Source organism: Mus pahari, chromosome 3 (assembly GCF_900095145.1).
Source record: "Mus pahari chromosome 3, PAHARI_EIJ_v1.1, whole genome shotgun sequence".
NCBI lineage: Eukaryota > Metazoa > Chordata > Mammalia > Rodentia > Muridae > Mus > Mus pahari.
In genome coordinates this window covers 18,255,423-18,276,019 of record NC_034592.1, presented here as the reverse complement: position 1 = coordinate 18,276,019, position 20,597 = coordinate 18,255,423, and the positions used below count along the sequence as shown (strand labels likewise).

The 20,597-nt window shown below is 48.8% G+C and overlaps 2 protein-coding genes across 4 annotated transcripts in view; one reads left to right on the top strand and one right to left on the bottom strand.

Moving 5' to 3' along the window:
• The window catches only part of Usp20 (ubiquitin specific peptidase 20), a 40,676-nt gene extending 31,250 nt beyond the window's left edge, over positions 1 to 9,426 (bottom strand). For 2 of the 3 annotated variants that reach the window (XM_029536610.1, XM_029536609.1), the window contains exon 1: positions 9,296 to 9,426. The gene's annotated coding sequence lies outside the window, so the exon portion shown is untranslated. The remainder of the gene's footprint in view (positions 1 to 9,295) is intronic. The other variant, XM_029536607.1, reaches the window with a different exon arrangement.
• Positions 9,427 to 9,761: 335 nt separating this feature from the next.
• On the top strand, positions 9,762 to 19,254 carry C3H9orf78 (chromosome 3 C9orf78 homolog). Its single transcript, XM_021193843.2, has 9 exons — positions 9,762 to 9,920; positions 10,054 to 10,113; positions 11,626 to 11,677; positions 12,893 to 12,963; positions 13,889 to 13,966; positions 15,825 to 16,022; positions 18,084 to 18,220; positions 18,299 to 18,397; positions 18,782 to 19,254. Exons 1-9 carry the CDS (start codon positions 9,838 to 9,840, stop codon positions 18,871 to 18,873), a joined length of 870 nt encoding a protein of 289 aa, XP_021049502.1. The 5' UTR covers positions 9,762 to 9,837; the 3' UTR covers positions 18,874 to 19,254.
• Positions 19,255 to 20,597: the final 1,343 nt, after the last annotated feature.

Sequence of the window (20,597 nt, the reverse complement as noted above, 5' to 3'; positions counted from 1 at the left end):
AAAAAAAAAAAAAAAAAAAAAAAAAAAGAGTCAAAAAGCTAAAGATATGGATTGGTGGTTGCAGAACTACCCACAGGCATGGGCAGAGACTGCAGGGGTAGGTAAAGCCTCCCCACCCTGTCTCTGTAGACTGAAAGCCCAACCTAGTCTGATAACAGTCCGCCAGGATCCTATGGCTCGAGATGGAATCTGACCTCACATTGTGCACCTCCTCCAGTTGGAGATTCTGTGGAAATGTCAGTCTGCATGGAACACCCCACTCCTCCCTGTGCAAAAGCCTGGAACTATTGACTATTGGCTTGTCCAGAAACTCAGAGAGTGAATAAGCAGGTAACCAATCTCCACCGACGGTCCTCAATCAATCCGTATAAGCTGTTGAGTTCCTTGCCTCCCTCCAGACCTTGGTACACAGTGTTGGACCTCACAGATGCCCTCTTCTGCCTGTCTCTGGCCACCAGGAGTCAGGAATACTTTGCCTTTAAATGGAAGGACCCAGACTCAGGCATGACAGGCCAACTCATCTGGACAACCCTGCCCCAAGGCTTCCACCATCTTTGATGAAGCCCTCCACCAAGACTTGGCCACGTTCCAGGCAGCCAACCCCCAGGTAACCCTCTTGCAGTACATAGATGACCTTCTTTTAGCTGCTTCTAGCAAAGACCTGTGCTTACAAGGAACAGAGCGCCTCCTCACTGAACTGGGAGAACTGGGCTACGGTGCCTCAGCTAAAAAGGCCCAAATCTGCAGCCAGCAGGTTAGTTACCTGGGGAATCTGCTCAAGGGAGGAAAGATGTGGCTGTCAGAAGCTAGAAAAGAAACTGTGTTCCATATTCCACCGCCCACCAACCAGAAACAAGTCAGAGAATTTTGGGGAATGGCAGGTTTCTGTCACCTATGGATACCTGGATTCACTGAGATGGCAGCTCCATTATACCCACTCACTAAGAACAAACAGCCTTTTGCCTGGGGAGAAAAAGAGCAACGCCCTTTTGATGCCATTAAAACAGCCTTAATGTCAGCCCCTGCCCTGGGTCTCTCAGATGTGACCAAGCCCTTCCATTTGTTTGTGGCAGAAAATAAGGGCATAGCAAAAGGGGTCTTGACCCAGAAGCTGGGACCATGGAAAAGGCCAGCAGTGTATCTGTCCAAAAAGCTAGACCCAGTGGCAGCGGGGTGGCCTCCCTGCCTGAGGATTGTGGCTGTGGTTACTGTACTGGTTAAAGATGCAGACAAATTAACTACGGGACAGGACTGCTCCACACACATTGGAGAGCGTGGTCCACCAGCCGCAGTGGCTCACCAATGCTTGTATGACCTACTATCAGAGTCTGTTGCTCAACTCTGACAGGATTACGTTTGTACCCCTATGGGCCTGAACGCGGCTGCTCTGCTCCCAGGTCCTGACCTTGAGCCTCCTATTCATGACTGTCAGCAAGTGCTTGCTGAAGCACACGGCTGGCATAAAGATTTGTCTGATCAGCCCTTGGCGGATGCAGAGGCCACTTGGTTCACTGATGGGAGCAGCTTCCTGGAAGGAGGGAAGCAGAGAATGGGGGCTGCCATAGTAGATGGACAACAAGTTGTGTGGGCGCAGGCTCTGCCTGAAGGGACCTCCACCCAAAAGGCTGAGCTCAGTGCTCTCATCAAGGCCCTCGAATTGGGGGAAGGCAAGATCAACATTTACACAGACAGCCGATATGCCTTCACCACAGCACATGTTCATGTGCTACCTACCAGCAGCGAGGACTGCTAACCTCTGGAGGAAAAGAGATTAAACACAAAACTGAGATTCTAGCCTTTGTTAAAAGCCCTGCAGAAGCCAGCAAAAGTAAGTATCATACATTGTCCGGGCCACCAGAAGAGCGACTCCCCTGTAGCCAGAGAAAATAAGCTGGCAGACCGACCCCAATGCCAGAGCAGTGGCCTCAAGAGTCACCCCAGTGATGGTGGTCTGAAACCCGTGAATACTGGGGCCCAACCTCCGGTACTCTGCTGAAGATATGGCAATCATCTCAAAAGATCCCAATAACCACCTCGATCAAGAAAGATAACTCTGTGCCGGGCAGTGGTGGCACACGCCTTTAATCCCAGCATGTTGGAAGGCAGAGGCAGGTGGATTTCTGAGTTCAAGGCCAGCCTGGTCTACAGAGTGAGTTCCAGGACAGTCAGGGCTACCCAGAGAAACCCTGTCTCAGAAATCCAAAAGAAAAAAGAAAGAAAGAAAGAAAGAAAGAAAGAAAGAAAGAAAGAAAGAAAGAAAGAAAGAAAGAAAGAAAGAAAGAGAACTTTGGCACATGCCATCAGGAAAGAAGAACAAGAACAAACACAATGATAAGACAAATGCCTCAATGGACTCATCTGGGGGTAAGCAAGCTAATTCAAACTGCTTTGAAATATAAGTATTATATTCCAGGATTAAAACACCTAGTGGAAAAAATCATTCACAACTGCATGTGCTGTCAAAAGGTAAATGCTTGCCTTAGCAAAGCTGCCCCCACTAAGAGACTCTGAGGAGATAGACAGGGAGCCTACTGTGAAGTGGACTTCACTGAAGTAAAACCAGGCAAGTTTGACTGTAAGTACCTTCTAGTGTTTGTGGAGGCTTTCCCCACCAAGCAGGAGACAGCCTCCTTAGTTGCCAAGAAGATACTGGAAGATATCTTTCCTCGGTTTGGTAATAGGGTCAGACAATGGCCCTGCCTTCATTGCCAAGCTAAGTCAGGGAGTGGCCAAGTATCTAGAGGTCGATTGGAAATTACATTGTATCTATAGACCTCAAAGTTCAGGGCAGGTAGAATGAATAGAACTCTGAAGCAGACCTTGACTAAATTAACCATGGAGACTGGCTTAGACTGGGTGGTACTACTTCCACTAGCCTTGTTTGGGGTCAGAAATACCCCCTTCCCGTTTCAGTTTGACTCCCTTTGAAATCCTGTATGGAGCCAGGCACGGTGGCACATGCCTTTAATCCCAGCACTCGGGAGGCAGAAGCAGGTGGATTTCTGAGTTCGAGGCCAGCCTGTTCTATCAAGTGAGTTCCAGGACAGCCAGGGCTATACAGAGAAACCCTGTCTCGAAAAAAAAAAAAAAAAAAAAAAAAAAAAAGAAATCCTGTATGGGACCCCAGCGCCCCTAACTATACTGAGGGACGTTATTGAGCCAACCTGTCATAGTAATAATGATTTGTATGCCAGGTTAAAAGGTCTACAGGTGGTACAAAAAGAAGTGTGGTCCCAGTTGGCAGCTGCCTATGAACCCAGCACCTCTGAGGCATCACATTGGTTCCAGGTTGAAGACTTAGTCTATGTGAGTTGATATCATGCCCAGACACTTGAGCCCCAGTGGAAAGGACCCTAGTTGGTACTGCTGACCACCCCAACAGCTGTAAAAGTGAATGGAATCACTGCCTGGATATATGCCTCACATGTGAAGCCTGCCCCCTCAACAGAGACCGGAGGTCCAGAGGACCCCCTTACCTGGAAGGCCCTGACTACAGAGAACCCTCTGAAACTGAAAATCACCAGGAAGCCTAAAGATGGGAGTCCTCCCCCTGGTACTGTGTCTTAACATCCTCCTCCCCTTATGTTTTACCAGCCCTGGTCCCCACCAGCCATGTAACCTAACGTGGCAAGTAATAAATGGGGCGGGAGACACTATTTGGAGCTTATCCAAGGTCAGCACTCTGTCTCCCTGACATCTGTAAGTTGTCTGTAGGAGCCCCCTGGCTGGGACCTGGGGGGTTCTGATACTCAGACGGCACCTTCAGCGCCTCCTCCTTTTGTAGACAAACATCAGAGAGACCCATGGGGAGGTCCCTCTACCCGATTTGATAGAAGCAGGCTCCAAACCCACCCCTTCTATGTCTGTCCCGGGTTCCACTGGAGGCGGTCCCTCAATCCAAAGTGCGGAGGTAGGGCTGACTTCTTCTCCAAGAGCTGGGGTTGTGAGACTTCAGGTGAGGCCTACTGGAACCCCACCTTGAGCTAGGATTATGTTAAAGTACAAGCCATTATACCCTAGAGCCCTACGAGCCTGGAGGAAAAGACGTAGCTGAGTGAGCTGACTGGTGCCATCCGCTCTGTATTACCTTCATGAACCAGGGAAGTGAGCTCTAGAATGGACAAAAGGATACACTTGGGGTCTTAGGCTTTACAAAGGAAGATAGGATGAGGGATTGTTGTTCACTATCAAATTAATAATAAAGTCCCCTACACTCCTTTGGGCCCCAACAAAGTCTTGGCCCCAGTTAAGATAAACCCCAGACCATCACCACCGCCCCATTCTCATGGTACTGAGACCCCTTTGAAGAGAGTCATCGAGACTGTGCCCCTCAACCTGCCTGAGCAATCTCACTTGACCCATCTAGTTCAAGAGGTTTTCAGAGTTATAATTAGCACTAACCCTGAAGCCACTAAATCCTTGTGGCTGTTATGATGTGGCACCCCCTTACTATGGAGGCATGGCATTTATAAAGGCAATCAACCTCTCTGATGACGCTGCAACAAGCCAGTGGAGACAACAGAGCACTAGGCTCACCTTATCCACTATTACTGGGCAAGGACTATGTGTAGGAACAGTCCCCTACACACATAATCACCTATGTAATCAAGCCTGTCCAATAATCGATCCACTGGTTACCTCTTACCTCCGCCAGGCGTAGTGGCATATGTCTTTAATCCTTGAGGGTTGGAAAGAGGGCAGAGGCAGGTAAAACTCCAAGTTTGAGACCAGGTTGGTCTATAGAAATGGATTCTAGTTAGTCTGGATACAGTGAAACCCTTTCTCCAAACAAAAAAAAAAAACCAATAAAAATAAATCTTTAAAAAAACAGCCTGGTGGTGACAGCAGTGGCACAAGCCTTGAATTCCAGCACTTGGGAGGCAGAGGTTCCAGGCCAATCCGGTGCACAAAGGAGTCCCAGGGCTGGGCAGTGGTGGCACACACCCAGCACTTGGGAGGCAGAGACAGGCGGATTTCTGAGTTCAGTTCGAGGCCAGCCTGGTCTGCAGAGTGAGTTCCAGGACAGCCAGGGCTACACAGAGAAACCCTGTCTCGAAAAACTAAAAAAAAAAAAAAAAAAAAAGTTCCAGAACAGACAGGGTTATACAGAGAAACCCTGTCTCAAAAAAAACCAAACCAAACTAAAAAAATCTAAAACAAACAAACAACAAAAACAACAGAGAAGGTGGGTGTGGTGACACATGCTTTTAATCCCCAAACAAAAACTAAAAACACAAACATAAAGGAGAGAGGAAAGTGAGGAGGGGACAGGTGGCCCTTGTCTCTTAAAAGAAGATGGGCAAAACGTCACTGAACAATTAGCAGGCTAGCATTGGGAGCACAAATTAGATAACAGTTTTTTAAAGAATTTACCTGGGATGGGGATGAGGGTGCACATGTGTAAGCCAGAGGCCAACCTTGGATGTCACTTCTCTGGAGCTGTCCGCCTTGTTTCTTGAGACGGTTTCTCTCCCAGAACCTGAAGCTCCTTGACTAAGCAGGCTGGTCAGGAATCTCCCCTTCTCCAGCGCCAGGGTTATAGGCATACACCACACACCCACATTTCCACAGGAGCTCTGACTGAGTTCAGGTCCTCGTGCTTGCTGGACAAGCACAGTCCTGACTGAGCAGTTCCCCAGCACCCTTCCTAAGACCAGCACCCTAGAATCCATGGACATTTGGAGGTAAGGACTTGGGAAAGATCATTAAATAAAAATTAGGTCTCTGTGGAGGGCCGAGTGGGATGTAAATCTTTGAGCCTCAAGCACAAGAAGCAACGGAGCTGTCACTCAGCAAGGCTCGGAGCACAAGGTGCCATCTGACACCACCTTCCCCTCGAGCTCTGAGCCTTACTTTCAGTTGTTTCAGCAGGTCCACCTGTTGCACTGTCACAGCGGCCTTGGAGAATGGTCACTGCAAAGGTTTTGCAGGAGAAACCCAGGCTGGCTGTGTATGATGACGTCCTCTCTCTGGGGATCTGATTGCTTGAGATACTTGGGCATTAAGGGGCCAGAATGGTTTACTTTTCATGACTCAGCAGCAGTGACATTAGGAAATGCAGATATGGAAAATGAAGAAAAAAAGGCCAGTATCAGCGAAGGCAGGAGAATGAGGCTCATCTCCATTAAAGTACCAGGTGCTGGGTACAGACCCCTTGAAGAGCAGCATGGCCCACTGTGCAGCTGCTCTCAGGGACCCACACCCCCATGTCTGGAGCTGTAGAGTAAGGAGGGAGGCAAAGAGGCCACCTCTCCTGCCCTGAGACCCGAGTTAAGATGTAACACCTGCAGGCAGCCAGGAGCCCCACCCTCATTGGCTGGCTGGGGGCGGGGCCTTGGAGGGACCGCCGCGGCTGCGCACTCACTTGAAGGCCTGGCAGCCCCAGGTGCCCATTACTCATCACTTTCCCCAGAGCTTCTGGGAATATTCCTCCGCCTCCCAGGGAGTCGCCCTTGGGATCTGAAAGTAGCCCTGCCGAGCCTCCACTCACAGATCCTCGCACGGGCCAACCACAGCCCCTTATCAGAATGCCACGCCCCTTGCTGACACGCGCATCTTCCTTTTCTCACTCTTCCCCCAAATTCCAGACACTGGTCACCTCCCTGTCCCAGTCTTACTTCCCATTGACTCTTAAGCTGTGTGGCATCTCTGGCCTAGGTCTTTCTGCCTACCATGGGCCCTACCTTAGTAGCTCTGCTAACAGTTCCAAGCTCTCCCAAGAATGACCTCGAAGGACCCTCAATACTGCCCTGGGAGGCCAGGATGCAACCCATCCATCACCAAAGGTGGGGAAAGGGGCCGAGTCACGGATCCAGGACCCCAGAGCCACGACCAAACCCAGGGGACCTGCCCTGCAGCCAGTGCTCTAAATGAACTGTGGCTCCAAAATCCCAAATGGACCAGCCAGTGGACACAGGGCCAATCTTCACCTCCTAGCTCCAGCAAGGCTTTGTTTTTGTTTTTTAAGGAAAAACGTGCTAGCCTGGAAAGAGTCCCAAACCTAAAATGCACTTTCCTTTCCATTGATTCCGAAGGCCCCTGGCAGACTGGGGCCCAGGTCCTGGGTCTGAACAACTACTACTGCTGCTACTGCTGCTGCTTCTTCTTTCTTCTTCTTCTTCTTCTTCTTCTTCTTCTTCTTCTTCTTCTTCTTCTTCTTTCTTTCTTTCTTTCTTTCTTTCTTTCTTTCTTTCTTTTTTCTTCTTTTCTTCTTTCTTTTTTCTTCTTTTCTTCTTTTCTTCTTCTTCTTCTTCTTTTCTTCTTCTTCCTCTTCCTCTTCTTCTTCCCCCTCTTTTGGTTTTTGGTTTTTCGAGACAGGGTTTCTCTGTGTAGCCCTGGCTGTCCTGGAACTCACTGTAGACCAGGCTAGCCTCAAACTCAGAAATCTGCCTGTCTCTGCCTCCCAAGTGCTGGGATTAAAGGTGTGTGCACCACTGCCCAGCTTCTCCTTTTTTCTTATTTATTTATTTATCTATCTATTTTTATTTATTTGGTTTCTGGAGACAGGGTCTCTCTGGGTAGAACTCACAGAGATCTGCCTGCCTCTGCACGTGCCACCATTACCCAACTCAAACAAGCACTTTGGAATGCTTACCATGACAAGGCCATCCCAGATGTGACTGCTCCTTAAACATCCATCCATCTCCCCAGAAAGTCAGCACCCATCCCACCTCCCATGCCAGACTAAAATCTGAGAGCCCTCACTTTCTTGGAGGCTCCTTTCCCCGAGCACTCTACTTCCAAGGACACTACTCAGAGGGACTGTAGTCTCTGCACCCAGCACCTAGGTCAAATTTCCAGCTGCCACACTCCAAGCGGCACTTGTGTCAAACGAGAATCAACTCCGTCTGCCAGAGCCCAGGGAGTTGGTATCACCTGGCATTCTGGCTTCAAGGATGGGAATGCAGATACAAACAAGGGACAACTTGTTTGTATCAGATGTCCCTCTCTGTATCTTCAAATGAGGGCTGTCTCGAAATGCTCTTGACCTTGTGAATTTCCTTGGAGGCACCAGAGTGGCCCAGGACCCTAGAGGTTAACGAGTAAGGCACGGTTAGGCAGGGAAATTAAGAGCCACCTCCGAGCCTGTGAGAATTGTACACCCAAGTCCCTGGATTCATGCAGCAGTTCCCAAGGTGCCTCTTTTTCAGCCACCAAAGACATGGTGTCCAGTGACTGCCATCGACATCTGAAGACGGTTGAACCAATCTCCAGTGGGGTCAAGACTTTGATACTTAATGCCTCTTTGATCAAAGCCAAAAGGCTATTTCAAGACATCCCGAGTTTTCTCTTTGTCCCAGTCTAAGGGGAATATGACAACTTCAGAAAAAAATTGTTCTGGAAAAAAGCCAAGGCATGGCAGACATGCCCTCCCTGCTCTAGAAAACTCTTCTAGAAAAAGTCTCCCTCAGCCCCTCCCCCAGCCCATAAGCTGGAACACCAGCTGCAGCAGCAGCACGGAAGACCCACAGAGGCCCGCTGTCCCTGAAGCAAACCCTGCAGCTGTGAAAGCTCTGTCCCTAACCCAGCTTCACCTCCCAGCTGCAGAACTTGAAGTACGGGTTGCTTCTCTTCCGCCTCAGTAGCCTCGTTTTTTTGAAAGAGAGAGCCAACTGCATCTATTTCGTGGGATTGGATGGGAGGCTTCTAGAAGAGACTGCTTATCCTAGTGCCTGCCACAGAGTTAAGTGTTGAGTACGAAGCGCTTTGCTCCAGAGGAAACGAGTAATTAAGGAGTCCCTAAAAGTCCCATGTGAGCTATTACGCATGCACTTATACATCTTATAAGTGTTTATAGACACCTTTAAAAACTAACTACCGTCGCAACATCTCGGGGGTGTAAGGTGCGTATGGCAGAGCGACAGTCCCCCAGGCCAAACGAGTCCTCCCAAGCTCTCAAAGAGCAGTCCCTGGCCTGTGAACGTCAGTGGTACCCCTCCTAGAGACGAATGGCTGCAGGCCAACCTGGGATGGACAGTCAGCATCCGGACTGATATTCACCCCCGGCAAGGTGATCAGCTTTTGTGAAAGAGGAATAAATGTGCACGTCTGAGCCCTGAAGCCCGAGTGGCCTCGCGCTGGCTTTCCAAGTGACGTGCGGCCTGCTCAAAAGCCAGAGCCGTGGGGGTTCGGGGCGGGCACGGGAGTCGGTGATGGGAGGGTAGGCGGCGGAGACCTCTCACTAGGTCCTGACCGCCCCTCAAAGCCAGGCCTCGCCTGCTCCCAGCGGCTGGACGATGATCCCCGCTCTAGCGGCCCAGCCCCCGGCAGCAGGCAGCAGCCGTCAGAAACTCACCTGCCGTCGCAACCGCGCCGCCTGTCAGTCAAGCGCGCCCACCGCGGCGCTGCGAAGAGTCTTGTGGCTCTGCCTGCCACGCCCCGCCTCCTCACCGTCAGACGTCCAATCGGGAGAGCCTATGCCAGGAGCGGGGGCGGTGTCACAGGTCACGGCCTACTAGAGGGCGGTACCGGGCACTCCGGAGGCGTGGCCGTGCGAGTGGTGAGTGCCCAAGCATGCCGGGAGTAGGGGGAGTGGCCGTGCTGCGGGGGCGTGGCCGTGTGGTTCGAAGGCCGTCCTGCCGGCGGTGAGCGTGGTCACTCGCTGGGGCGTGGTCGAGGGTGTGGCCACTCGGCGGTACCTGCTCTTGCTTTTCGGAGTTTCGGAATGCGTGCCTGCCCGGCCGAGGCGGGGCCGTACGGGCTTGGGGTGTGGCCTGGCAAGGCGGAGGCGGGTCTGAGTGCAGCCGGCGCTCTGACGACGACACTTCTGCGCGCCGGAAGAGAGAGGTTCCCTGGACTACGCGTCTGGGAACGCCGCGCCAAGGGTCTGGTTCCGCTATGCGGATCGCCGGGAAGACATTCCGCCGGCGCCGGGCTGACTCGGAGTCGGAGGAGGATGAACAGGAATCAGAGGAGGTTCGGTACGTGTTGCTGAGACAGGCTTGGGGCTGGCTACCGGCCAGCGCCACGCTGATACCATTGCCTAGGAGCCAGGGTGGTCCGCAGGTCTCTCAACCTGTGCGTCACTTTTTATTCCTCCCCCCCCCCCCCCAGGCTAAAACTGGAAGAAACCCGAGAGGTGCAGAACTTGAGGAAGAGGCCAAATGGGGTGAGGTGGGTACCACGGGGGTGGTCGCGGCGTCATTGATGACAAAAATTTCCAGCTAGGGTCGCAGTCACAAATCCCTCCTTCGACATATAATCCCTTCTCTTGACGTATAGTTCCACTGATCATAGATGGTAGTAAGGTTCTTTACAAATGTTTGTTACATGCCCCGAACCTGATGGTCTCTGGGCCTGCTCCAGGTCACTAACTCGAATTTTTGATTGGACTGATGACAACGTGTTAAAAGATAAGAATTTGGAAAACTTAGGTAAAAAAGTATAATAAATAAACAATAGCCTGGTTTGGTGGTTGGTGCATGCCTGCAATCCTATCACAGGGAGTTTGAGGAAACCTAGGCTGCATAGCAAGACCTTATATTTTAAAAAGAATAAAGAAAAAGAAAAAAAAATTGAGGTAGAGAGACAGCATTTATAATAATATTTCCATTTATTTCCCACCTATTTCTTTATTAGTTTTGAAGATCATAATCAATTTTATGTCTACTTTTATCCCATGCTTTTAAAGAATTAAATCATCTTATTACTGTGAGCCTCTGACCATGGTATGTGTTTTCCAGAAAGCCTTTTTAGAAAGAAGGCTGCATCGTGTGCATCGCCAGGGTTACCAGATTGACAGGGTTTGTGTGACGCCTCACACCTAGACTCCCAGACTTGAGAAACTGAAACAGTGGGATTACCATGAGTTTGATGCCAGCCGGGCCTGCAGAGTGAAACTGGTCTCAACATCAACAAGGACCATCCTAGTGGCATAGCCCTGTAGTCCCAGCTACATGGGGAGATCACAGGTTTAAGGCCTGCCTGAGCAACTATGAGACCTGTGAAATAAAATAAACAAGAAATGGTGGGGCTAGCTCAGTGCTGGTGTGCTTGCTCAGTCCCTGTCAAGCCTTGACTTCAGGTTCTAGGGTCATTTTGATAAATTTTCACTATCAGAGAAAGCTGAAGTGCGTATCCTCTGGCATATGTCTTCTGTTACAGTTCCTTTGACTGGCAGAACCTTACTCTGTGATTTCCAGAATATCAAATGGCTTTGCAGGAGCGTGCACCAGCTGCTTCGTTGCTTCTCACCCCTCCCCCCCATCCCACCATTCACAGCGAGTGGAGCACTGGGTTCTTCTTTGGTTTTTGTAACTACTGCCCCACTACTTTCTCAGTCGTGCAAACCCGATTGTCTCAGTTTGCTTCCTACTGCTGTGACCAGGGCCAGAACAACTTGTACCCTTCCTGATCATACTCATATGGGGGAATCATGGCAGGGACTGAAGCAGAGACTGGAGGGCACTGCTTCCTGGCTTGTTCACATCCAGCTATCTTGTACAACACAGGACCACCTGCCCGGGGGGGGGGGAGCACTGTACACAGGAGCATGTTCCCAATTGAAGTTTCTTCTTCCCAGACAATTCCAGCTTATGTCAGATCAACAAAAAACTAGCCAGCACACTGATTTCCTCCTTGTCTTTGTGTTGTTTCTCTTTCTGTGGTTTGGTTTCTTTTGCTCAGTGCGGCCGCCCTGCTGGTAGGAGAGAAGGTTCAAGAGGAGACTACTCTGGTGGTGAGTGTTGGCTCCTCTCTGTGGCTGTTCTTCCTCTTTTGTCTTTTTTTTTTTTTAAAGATTTATTTATTTATTATATGTGAGTACACTGTAGCTGTCTTCAGACACACCAGAAGAGGGCATCAGATCTCATTACAGATGGTTGTGAGCCACCATGTGGTTGCTGGNTATGACATCCTGTGACATCAGCAGGAAAGATATCATTTCCTATTTCTTTTTTTTTTTAAGATTTATTTATTATTATATGTAAGTACACTGTAGTTGTCTTCAGNTGCACCAGAAGAGGGCATCAGATCTCATTACAGATGGTTGTGAGCCACCATGTGGTTGCTGGGATTTGAACTCAGGACCTTCAGAAGAGCAGTTGGTGCTTTTTTTTTTTTTTTGGTTTTTGTTTTTTTGGGACAGGGTTTCTCTGTGTAGCCCTGGCTACGCTGGAACTCACTCTGTAGACCAGGCTGACCTCAGAAGTCCACCTACCTCTGCCTCCCAAGTACTGGAATTAAAGGCATGTGACACCACTGCCCAGCAAGCAGTCAGTGCTCTTAACCACTGAGCCATCTCTCCAGCTCCTGTGACAATAACCATTGTACCAGGGAGATAGCTCAGAGTGTTTGTTATATAAGCACAAGAGTCCACATTTGGATTCCATGGCATCCCATGAAAACCTAGGCATGGTGGCACATGCCTATAATGTGAGTCCTGGGGAGGCAGAGAGACTAATGTAGCTGAATAAGCAAGCTAAGAGACCCTCTCTCGCAGTATAAGTCAAAGGGTTGAGGAAATGGCTCTGAGGCTAAAGTGTTAACGTTGTTGCTGAGTCAGGCTCCTAGCACCCACATAATAGCTATATATGATAACTTACATCTGTATTCCTACCGGGGGTCCGGTGGAGTCATATGGATCTCTAGAGCTGGCTGGCCAGCCAGTCCACCCAAATCAGTAACCTCTCTGTCTCTGAAATTTAAGGTAGAAAGTGATTGAGACAGATGGCTGAGTTTGGCCACTTGCCTCCACAACCACACAAAATACACAATTACATATACATACAGAGAAATTTAACATGGTAAAAGATTGATGAGAACACACAGTGTTAACATCTGGCCTGCATGTGTGTGCACATACATGTTCACATGCACCCGCACACTCGATGACCACACCAACTGAGCTGCTGTTGTTCTAGATGTGTCCTCTAAGTTGTGTGCTTTTCTGCAGGATGATCCTTTCCAAATGGCGACAGGTGGCATGGTGGACATGAAGAAACTGAAGGAGCGGGGCAAAGACAAGTGAGTGGAGGAAGCGGGGTGCAGACACAGTCTCCTGGGCCTGAGTGTGCAGGGATGGGGAGGGACACCCCGCATAGAGCTTACCACAAGTGGGCCAGGGTACAAACAACCCCCAGGAGGGCTCAGAGCCAAGAGAGAAGAGTTTGTAAAAGGGCCTTGCTCATTATTTCAAACATGGGGAGAAGCTTTGTATGAAAACATAGTTAGAAAATACACTGAAAACTCAGCACTCTGCAGATGGGAACAGAAGGATTAGGAGTTCAGGGTCAGCCTGGGCTGCACTAGACCCTCTCTGAATAAAGCAAACAATGAGAAAATGTGTAAGTGTATTTAAGTAACTAGGGCATAGCGAGTAAAGCTGAGGGCCTGAGGTGAGATCACTGACCCTCACATAAAAGCCAAGTGGGGCAGCTTGTGTCTGTAACCCAGCATCGGGTAAATGTCCTGAGTCTCGGCGGCCTACACATCTAGCCAAAATAATAAGCTCTGGGTTAATAAGAGACAAAGGGGAAAAGCTAAAAAGGAGGGCACTCTGATATAACCTTGGCACACACAGAAACTATTATAAAAGTTTGCAAAAGAAAGCATGCATTCAGACTAGAGAGATGGCTCAGTGGTTAAAAGCACTGACTGCTCTTCCAGAGGTCCTGAGTTCAATTCCCAGCAACTACATGGTGGCTCACTAGAATCTGATGCCCTTTTCTAGCGTGTCTGAAGAGTGTGACAGTGTACTCACATACATACATAAATAAATCTTAAAAAAAAAAAAATGCACTCATCCCCCAAAGTCTCAGCCGGCGTTGCCTTCCTGCTTGAATGTGTGTCTAGCATTCTGTCTCTTTACATACCATCCCGTGTTGTATGTTTTCACGTGTGTTCTCTGGTAACTTGGCGTCAATGACTGTGACCTGCTCCCTACTCTCAGGGTCAGTGAAGAGGAGGATCTGCACCTGGGGACATCGTTTTCTGCAGAGACCAACCGGAGGGATGAGGATGCAGACATGTAGGTACCAGTGAGTCCCGTAGTCTGTCTGAGGACACTCAGACATGTCTGCTCACAGATGGAGGTTCTCGTGTTTTCTTGGCTGTGTCCTCCCCACTTCTCAGGCTTGGAACCTGTGAAAGGTTTCAAAGGTGGTTCTCTGTTTGCATTTATATTTCCTGCCCTCTCTCCTTACATCCTCAGCCCTTGCCTTTCTTGATTAGTGATATTTCCTCAAAACACAAGGGTTATCATGTGCTTATAAATCTTTCTTTTTTGGGGGTGGGGTGGGGGTCGAGACAGGGTTTCTCTGTGTAGTCCTGGCTGTCCTGGAACTCACTCTGTAGACCAGGCTGGCCTCGAACTCAGAGATCCACCTGTCTCTGCCTCTCAAGTGATGGGACTAAAGGCGTGCGCCACCACGCCCGGCATCAATCTTTTTCATCGAGGCCTTTAAAACATCGTATCAAAGTATCCTCCCTGGAGCCCTTCCCACCAAGGAATTCTTCCTTACTTTTCCTTTATCTTGGTAAATCTGAGTTCACTGTGCAAACATTTGTGTGTCTGTGTGTCTGTGTGTGTGTGTGTGTGAGAGAGAGAGAGAGAGAGAGAGAGAGAGAGAGAGAGAGAGGAGAGAGAGAGGAGAGAGGTGGGGGAGAGAAAGAGAGAGGGAAAGAAACATAAGGCCATTTTTCTGTATTCAACAAGCCTTGGATATGGTCACCCCAGGATATCTGTTGTCATAATCTCCAGTGCACATTGGTATTTTGAGTTTAGATTTTCAGAACTTACATACCTGTAATCCCCACACCAAGGATACTGAGAGTTAGGAGGGCCTCACATTGAGACTAATTAGGTCAGACAGCTGTGCGACTGTCTCAACAACTTCCAGCTATTTTTATTCTTAGTTTTTCCAATAAGTGATATTTTTTTGTTGTTGTTGGAGGCAGGTGTGTTGACACACATATTTTATCTCCGCAGTTGATATAAGCTGGCAGTTCTCTGAGTCTGAGACCAGCCTCGTCTAAGTAAAGAATTCAAGGCTAGTCACAGCTTCATGATGAGAGGCTAGATCAGAAATCTCCCCCACATTTGTAAAACAGCTAGCTTTTTTTTTTTTTTAAAGAACGATGACCAGTTCTCTTAAGTCCCTGCCAGCCCCTTCAGATGGCTCTCCCAGCCACTCCTCCCTCAGCTCTCAAACACTTGGCTTAAACAGTCCCTTCTCCAGGTTCCCCAACTTAGCTCAGCTTCTCCTGTCTCACCTGTCTCCTCAGAATAGCTTATCCACCAGCTGCCTTCTCATTTGCCAACCCCATCCCCTGCCTCAGCTTTCTTTCTTTCTTTCTTTTTTTAAATTTATTATTATTTTCTTTATTTACATTTCAAATGCTATCCCGAAAGATCCCTATACACCCCCCCCACCCCTGCTCCCTTACCCACCCACTGCCACTACTCAGTTAGCTTTCTTATACCCTGTTCTCTTCCCAGAAATCCTAGAAGCAACCAACACTGAAGGTTATAGGGTCAAGTAGTTCTAATAGCTAAAAATTTTTAAAGGGACAGTTGACCAGAAACTGGGGATCCTTTAAAGGGTGAGGCGCACAAGATAATGCTCACTACACACATTGATTGGTGAAATGGATCAGTGGGTAAAGATTTCTTCTGCCAACCTTATGACTGTGTTCAACCTCTAGGACCCTCATTGTAGTGGGATAGAGCCAACTCCTCTGACTTTACATGTGTTGTGGTACATGTGTCCTCACATATACATAGATAACATAAAATTAAATGTAAAATGTTCTTCATTAAAGATGCTAATTAGCAGTTGCATGTTATGGCCATTCTGGTCTCCTGAATCTGTAATCCCCCTTCTCAGGATGAAGTACATTGAGACGGAGCTGAAGAAGAGGAAGGGGATTGTGGAGCAAGAGGAACAGAAGGCCAAGCCCAAGAACGCTGAGGACTGCCTCTATGAGCTGCCAGAGAATATCCGAGTCTCTTCTGCCAAGAAGACTGAGGAGATGCTGTCCAACCAGATGCTCAGCGGCATCCCTGAGGTGGACCTGGGCATCGAGTAAGGCTCCCAACCCTGCTGTGCCCCGCCCTTTCGAAGAGCTGACAGTGTTGCAGTTAGCAGTTACACAGACAAGCCACAGCGTTTGCCTAGCACTCCTAAGGCCTGGGTTATGGGAGATGGCTCAGTAAAGCACTTGTCATGCAAGCAAGAGGACTTCAGTTTGATCCCCCTGAACCCATACCTGGTGTGCCAGGTGTATTGGGGTGCCCCGGGCACCTGGAGATTAGAGAGCCATCGGACTCATTGTTCAGCTAGCCTAGCCTGCTTAGTGAGTTTCAGGCCAATGAGAGACCCTACCTCAAAGAGATACGGTGTGTGGCTCCTGAGGGACTACCTGAGGTTGCCCTCTGGCTGCACATGCACGCAGACGCACACACATGTTCACAGCGTTATGGAAATCCTTCTTGGTATCCTTGGAAACCTACAGATACGCCCTCTCAGAAGCTGTCTCCAGGGCTTTCTTCTCACCCCTGGTCCCTGTGGCTGAAGAGATTTAAGGGTTCCTGGCCTGTGGAGGCAAAACTGTCTACATAGCCTTCACAGCTTCTCCTTTAATGCTCGTCTGTAAGAGGCTGGCCCACCTTTGTGAGCCTGTTTCACTTATGGGGAACAAGTACAGAGGTCGGCAGCAGCCTTGCTGAAAGTGAAGTGGTAGGCGGCTTGTGGACTCTGGTCTCTTTCCGGCCTGGCAAGCTTTGAACCTTAGGTAGCCTGCTTTGTTTTCATGGGGAATGATCTCTCTCTCTCTCTTTTTAAAATGTATTTTAATTTATGTGCATTGATATCTGTATGAGGGTATCATCTTGGAGTTACAGACAGTTGAAAGCTGCCCTGTGGGTGTGGGGAATTGAAGCCTGGTCCCCTGGAAGAGGACTCAGTGCTTTTTTTTTTTTTAAATTAATTAATTTATTTATTATATGTAAGTACACTGTAGCTGTCTTCAGACACTCCAGAAGAGGGTGTCAGATGGTTATGAGCCACCATGTGGTTGCTGGGATTTGAACTCTGGACCTTCGGAAGAGCAGTCAGGTGCTCTTACCCACTGAGCCATCTCACCAGCCTGGAGTCAGTGCTCTTAACCGTTGAGTCATCTCACTGCCTAACCTGCCAGCCCCATGGGACATGGTTTCTTGAATGTGTGCATATGTGCATTTCTGGGGATTTGAACCAGGGCCCCACCACATGCTAGGTAAGTTCTCTGCCACTGAGCTGCATGCCCAGCCATAGATTTCCTTTTTAATTTTTGTTCATTTTTGTTTTTCAAGACAGGGTTTCTCTGTATAGCCCTGGCTGTCCTGGAACTTGCTCTGTAGACCAGGCTGCCCTCTACTCAGACAGAGATCTGCCTGCCTCCTCCTCCGTAATGTAAGGATGAAAGGTGCATCCTGAGTTCAAATCCCAGCAACACATGGTGGTTCAAAACCATCCCTAATGAGATCCGATGCCTTCTTCTGGAGTGTCTGAAGACAGCTACAGTGTACTTACATATAATAATAAAATAATCTTTAAAAAAAAAAAAAAAAAAAAAAGGAGGGTTGGAGAGATGGCTCAATGGTTAAGATCACTGTCTGCTGTTCCAGAGGTCCTGAGTTCAATTCCCAGTACCCACATGGTGGTTTATGACCATCTATAAAGGGATCAGATGCCCTCTTCTGGCTTGCAGGTATAACGCAGCAGAGCACTCAACACTTACAATAAGTAAACAACAAAAAATTAGAGAGAGAGAGAGAGAGAGAGAGAGAGAGAGAGAGAGAGAGAGAGAGAGAGAGAGAGAGGAAGGAGGGGTTGTGGTGGCGCCCGCCTTCAATCCGTGCACTAGGGAGGAGGAGGCAGGAGGGTCTCTTAGTAGAGGCCAGCCTGGTCTACAGAGTGAGTCCCAGGGCTACACAGCCAGGGCTACATAGAAACCCTGTCTGGGAAAACCAAAAGGAAAGAAAGAAAGGCATGACTCAGGCTGGGGCACTGTAGAGTGTTGTGCTCTGGGACTGGCCAGCCTCACCAGTCAGTTCCAAAGGTGTGATGGCCTTGTGTGAGGTATGGCTCTCTCTCTTCACATAGTGCTAAAATAAAAAACATCATTTCCACGGAGGACGCCAAGGCCCGGCTGCTGGCAGAGCAGCAGAACAAGAAGAAGGATAGTGAGACATCTTTTGTGCCCACCAACATGGCTGTGAACTATGTGCAGCACAACCGATGTGAGTGCCCTACCTGCTCCGCGCCATGAGTCCCCTGGAGCCCCACCTCCTGCCTCACACGTGTTCTTCTCTGTTCAGTTTATCACGAGGAGCTCAATGCACCCATTCGAAGAAACAAAGAGGAGCCCAAAGCCCGGCCCTTGCGAGTGGGTGACACAGAAAAGCCAGAGCCTGAACGTGAGTACAGCTGTGGACATCACTTGGGTGGCTCTTGAAGGCAGGGTCATGCTGGACAGGGCAGTGCTCAGGCCCTGGGGACCAAGGCATTTAACCTAGACCCCCTACTAAGGACCTTCCCCTTTTATACTGTGGTTCCCTCCTGGATAAAGTGAGAAGTGTAGAGTCAGTGGTTGGTTGCTCTGAGACCCCCAAGCTGGAAGCTAGTAAAGACTGGCTTTGAAAGTTTTGGTAAAGGAAAAGAAAAAAAAAAAAACAAACCTCTTCGAGCTCTCTGTGACCTCCATGCTGGGGCTGCTGTTAGGTGTGACTCCAACCATGTTCTCATCTTGAACAGTAGTATCTACTGGTTCCACCATGACCGGCAACCTTTGTTCTCCTCAGGGTCCCCTCCCAACCGCAAGCGTCCTGCTAATGAAAAGGCCACAGATGACTACCACTATGAGAAGTTCAAGAAGATGAACAGGCGCTACTAATTCAGCGGTAGGGGCTGGATAATGATGTGCATGCATAGGGGTGCGCTTGTGTGCATGCGCGAGCGCACGGGCGCACACACACATGTCCTCTTGCATAGAACCTACTTATCAGCTCTTGAGTTCCCCATCAGTTAGTGCTTCTGCTCAGCTGCTGGATTTCTGTTCTGATTTTGAGTGGAGACTGTATCTCTCTGTGTATCCTAGGCCATGAACTCCCTCCTCCCTACTACTGGGATTTTAGAGGGCCAACCCCATCCCCCCTGCATTTTCAAGCACTAACTTTGTTAACTATTGGAAGAAAACAATGTGTCTATGTCTATATTGTTTCCTGCCTGGGGTAAACTATCTTCAAGAGTGTTATTAAATCGTTTGTAAATATGTTGCCTTTCTTCTAATGTTTGTCCAGGCTCAGGAAGAAGCAGCTGTGTCCACTGTGGGTCAGTACTGACAACATAGGAGAGGGGAGAGTGTTAAGATTCATTATGTATATGGGTGTTTCGCCTTCATGCATGTCTAAACCATGTGTGCATACCGTGCCCATAGAGGCCAGAAGAGGGTGTTAGCTATATTGGAACTGAAATTATAAATGGTTCTGAGACACCATGTGTGTGCCAGGTCCTCTGAGAGAGCAGCTGCCCGTGCATCTAATGGCTGAGCCATCCAGCCTGTTTGCATTGTATTTTGTGGTTGTATACAGTAGCCATGGCTTATTTGAAATGGATTTGTCCTTGCTGGGTGTGGTGACCCCCGCCTTTAATCATAGCACTTGGGAGGCAGAGGCAGGTGGATCTATATGAGTTTGAGGGCAGCCGGGAGTACAGAACAAGTACCAAGACAGCCAGGAGAGACCCTGTATTAAAAAAAAAAAAGGAAGGAAGGAAGAAAAGAAAGAAAAAAAAAGAAAAAATGCATCTGACCTGTTTAGAGAGTCCATTTCACAGCAGAAAAACGGAGGATGGGTTCAGAGACACTGGCATTCCCTGACTTTTTATAGAACTACGAAGTTCTTTTGATTAAAAAGGAAAAGCAGAGGCAAGCAGATCTGAGTTTTAGGCTGACCTAATCTATAGAGCAAGTTCAGGACAGCCAGGGCTACACAGAGACCCTGTATTTAAAAACCCAAAGGAAAAGCTTAGTGTGGTGGCACAAGCCTTTAATGCCAGCACTCAGGAAGAGCTCCAGGCAATCTAGGGCAACATAATGAGACCCTGCCTAAGCAGACAGGTGAACAAAGAGAATCTAACTATTGACTACAATAGTTCTGCTTTCAGCCCTGGTGGGGTGGGGGTGGGGGAATACACTACCAGTCCTGCCCAGGTTCCCTTGGATCTGCCATTGAAAGACACACCCACACCCACACACACTTTGATATGTTTTAGGTCAAAGTCTGGGCTCTTCTAAGTACCCCCCCCCCCGCCCAACTATCACTCCCTTCTTTTCACTCCCAGCCCTGCACCCTAAATCCGCCCTCTACTTTAGTTTGCTCAGTTACCTTTAGTCCCAGCTCAGCATCCTAAATCTTCCCTCAGCTCAGTTGTGTTTTTAATCTTTCGCCTGCTACCCAGGCCCAGTCAGGGAAGCAGCCTTTTTGTTTGTTTGTTTCTTATTGGACAGAATGGGTGAGATATAGAGGGTGGTTCTGATATTCTGATCAGTAATGAATACTAAAGGTCCTGTTCCCCAATTGGTTCTTTTGTTTTTGTTTTTTTTTTTTTGTTGTTGTT

What these genes read in the sequence shown, in the direction of transcription:
- C3H9orf78 (XM_021193843.2), top strand. Translation starts at nt 9,838, where the DNA reads ATGCGGATCGCCGGGAAGACATTCCGCCGGCGCCGGGCTGACTCGGAG. An exon ending in CAGGAATCAGAGGAGGTTCG is followed by an intron (nt 9,921 to 10,053) that starts GTACGTGTTGCT and finishes CCCCCCCCCCAG; the next exon opens with GCTAAAACTGGAAGAAACCC. An exon ending in AAGGAGCGGGGCAAAGACAA is followed by an intron (nt 12,964 to 13,888) that starts GTGAGTGGAGGA and finishes CCCTACTCTCAG; the next exon opens with GGTCAGTGAAGAGGAGGATC.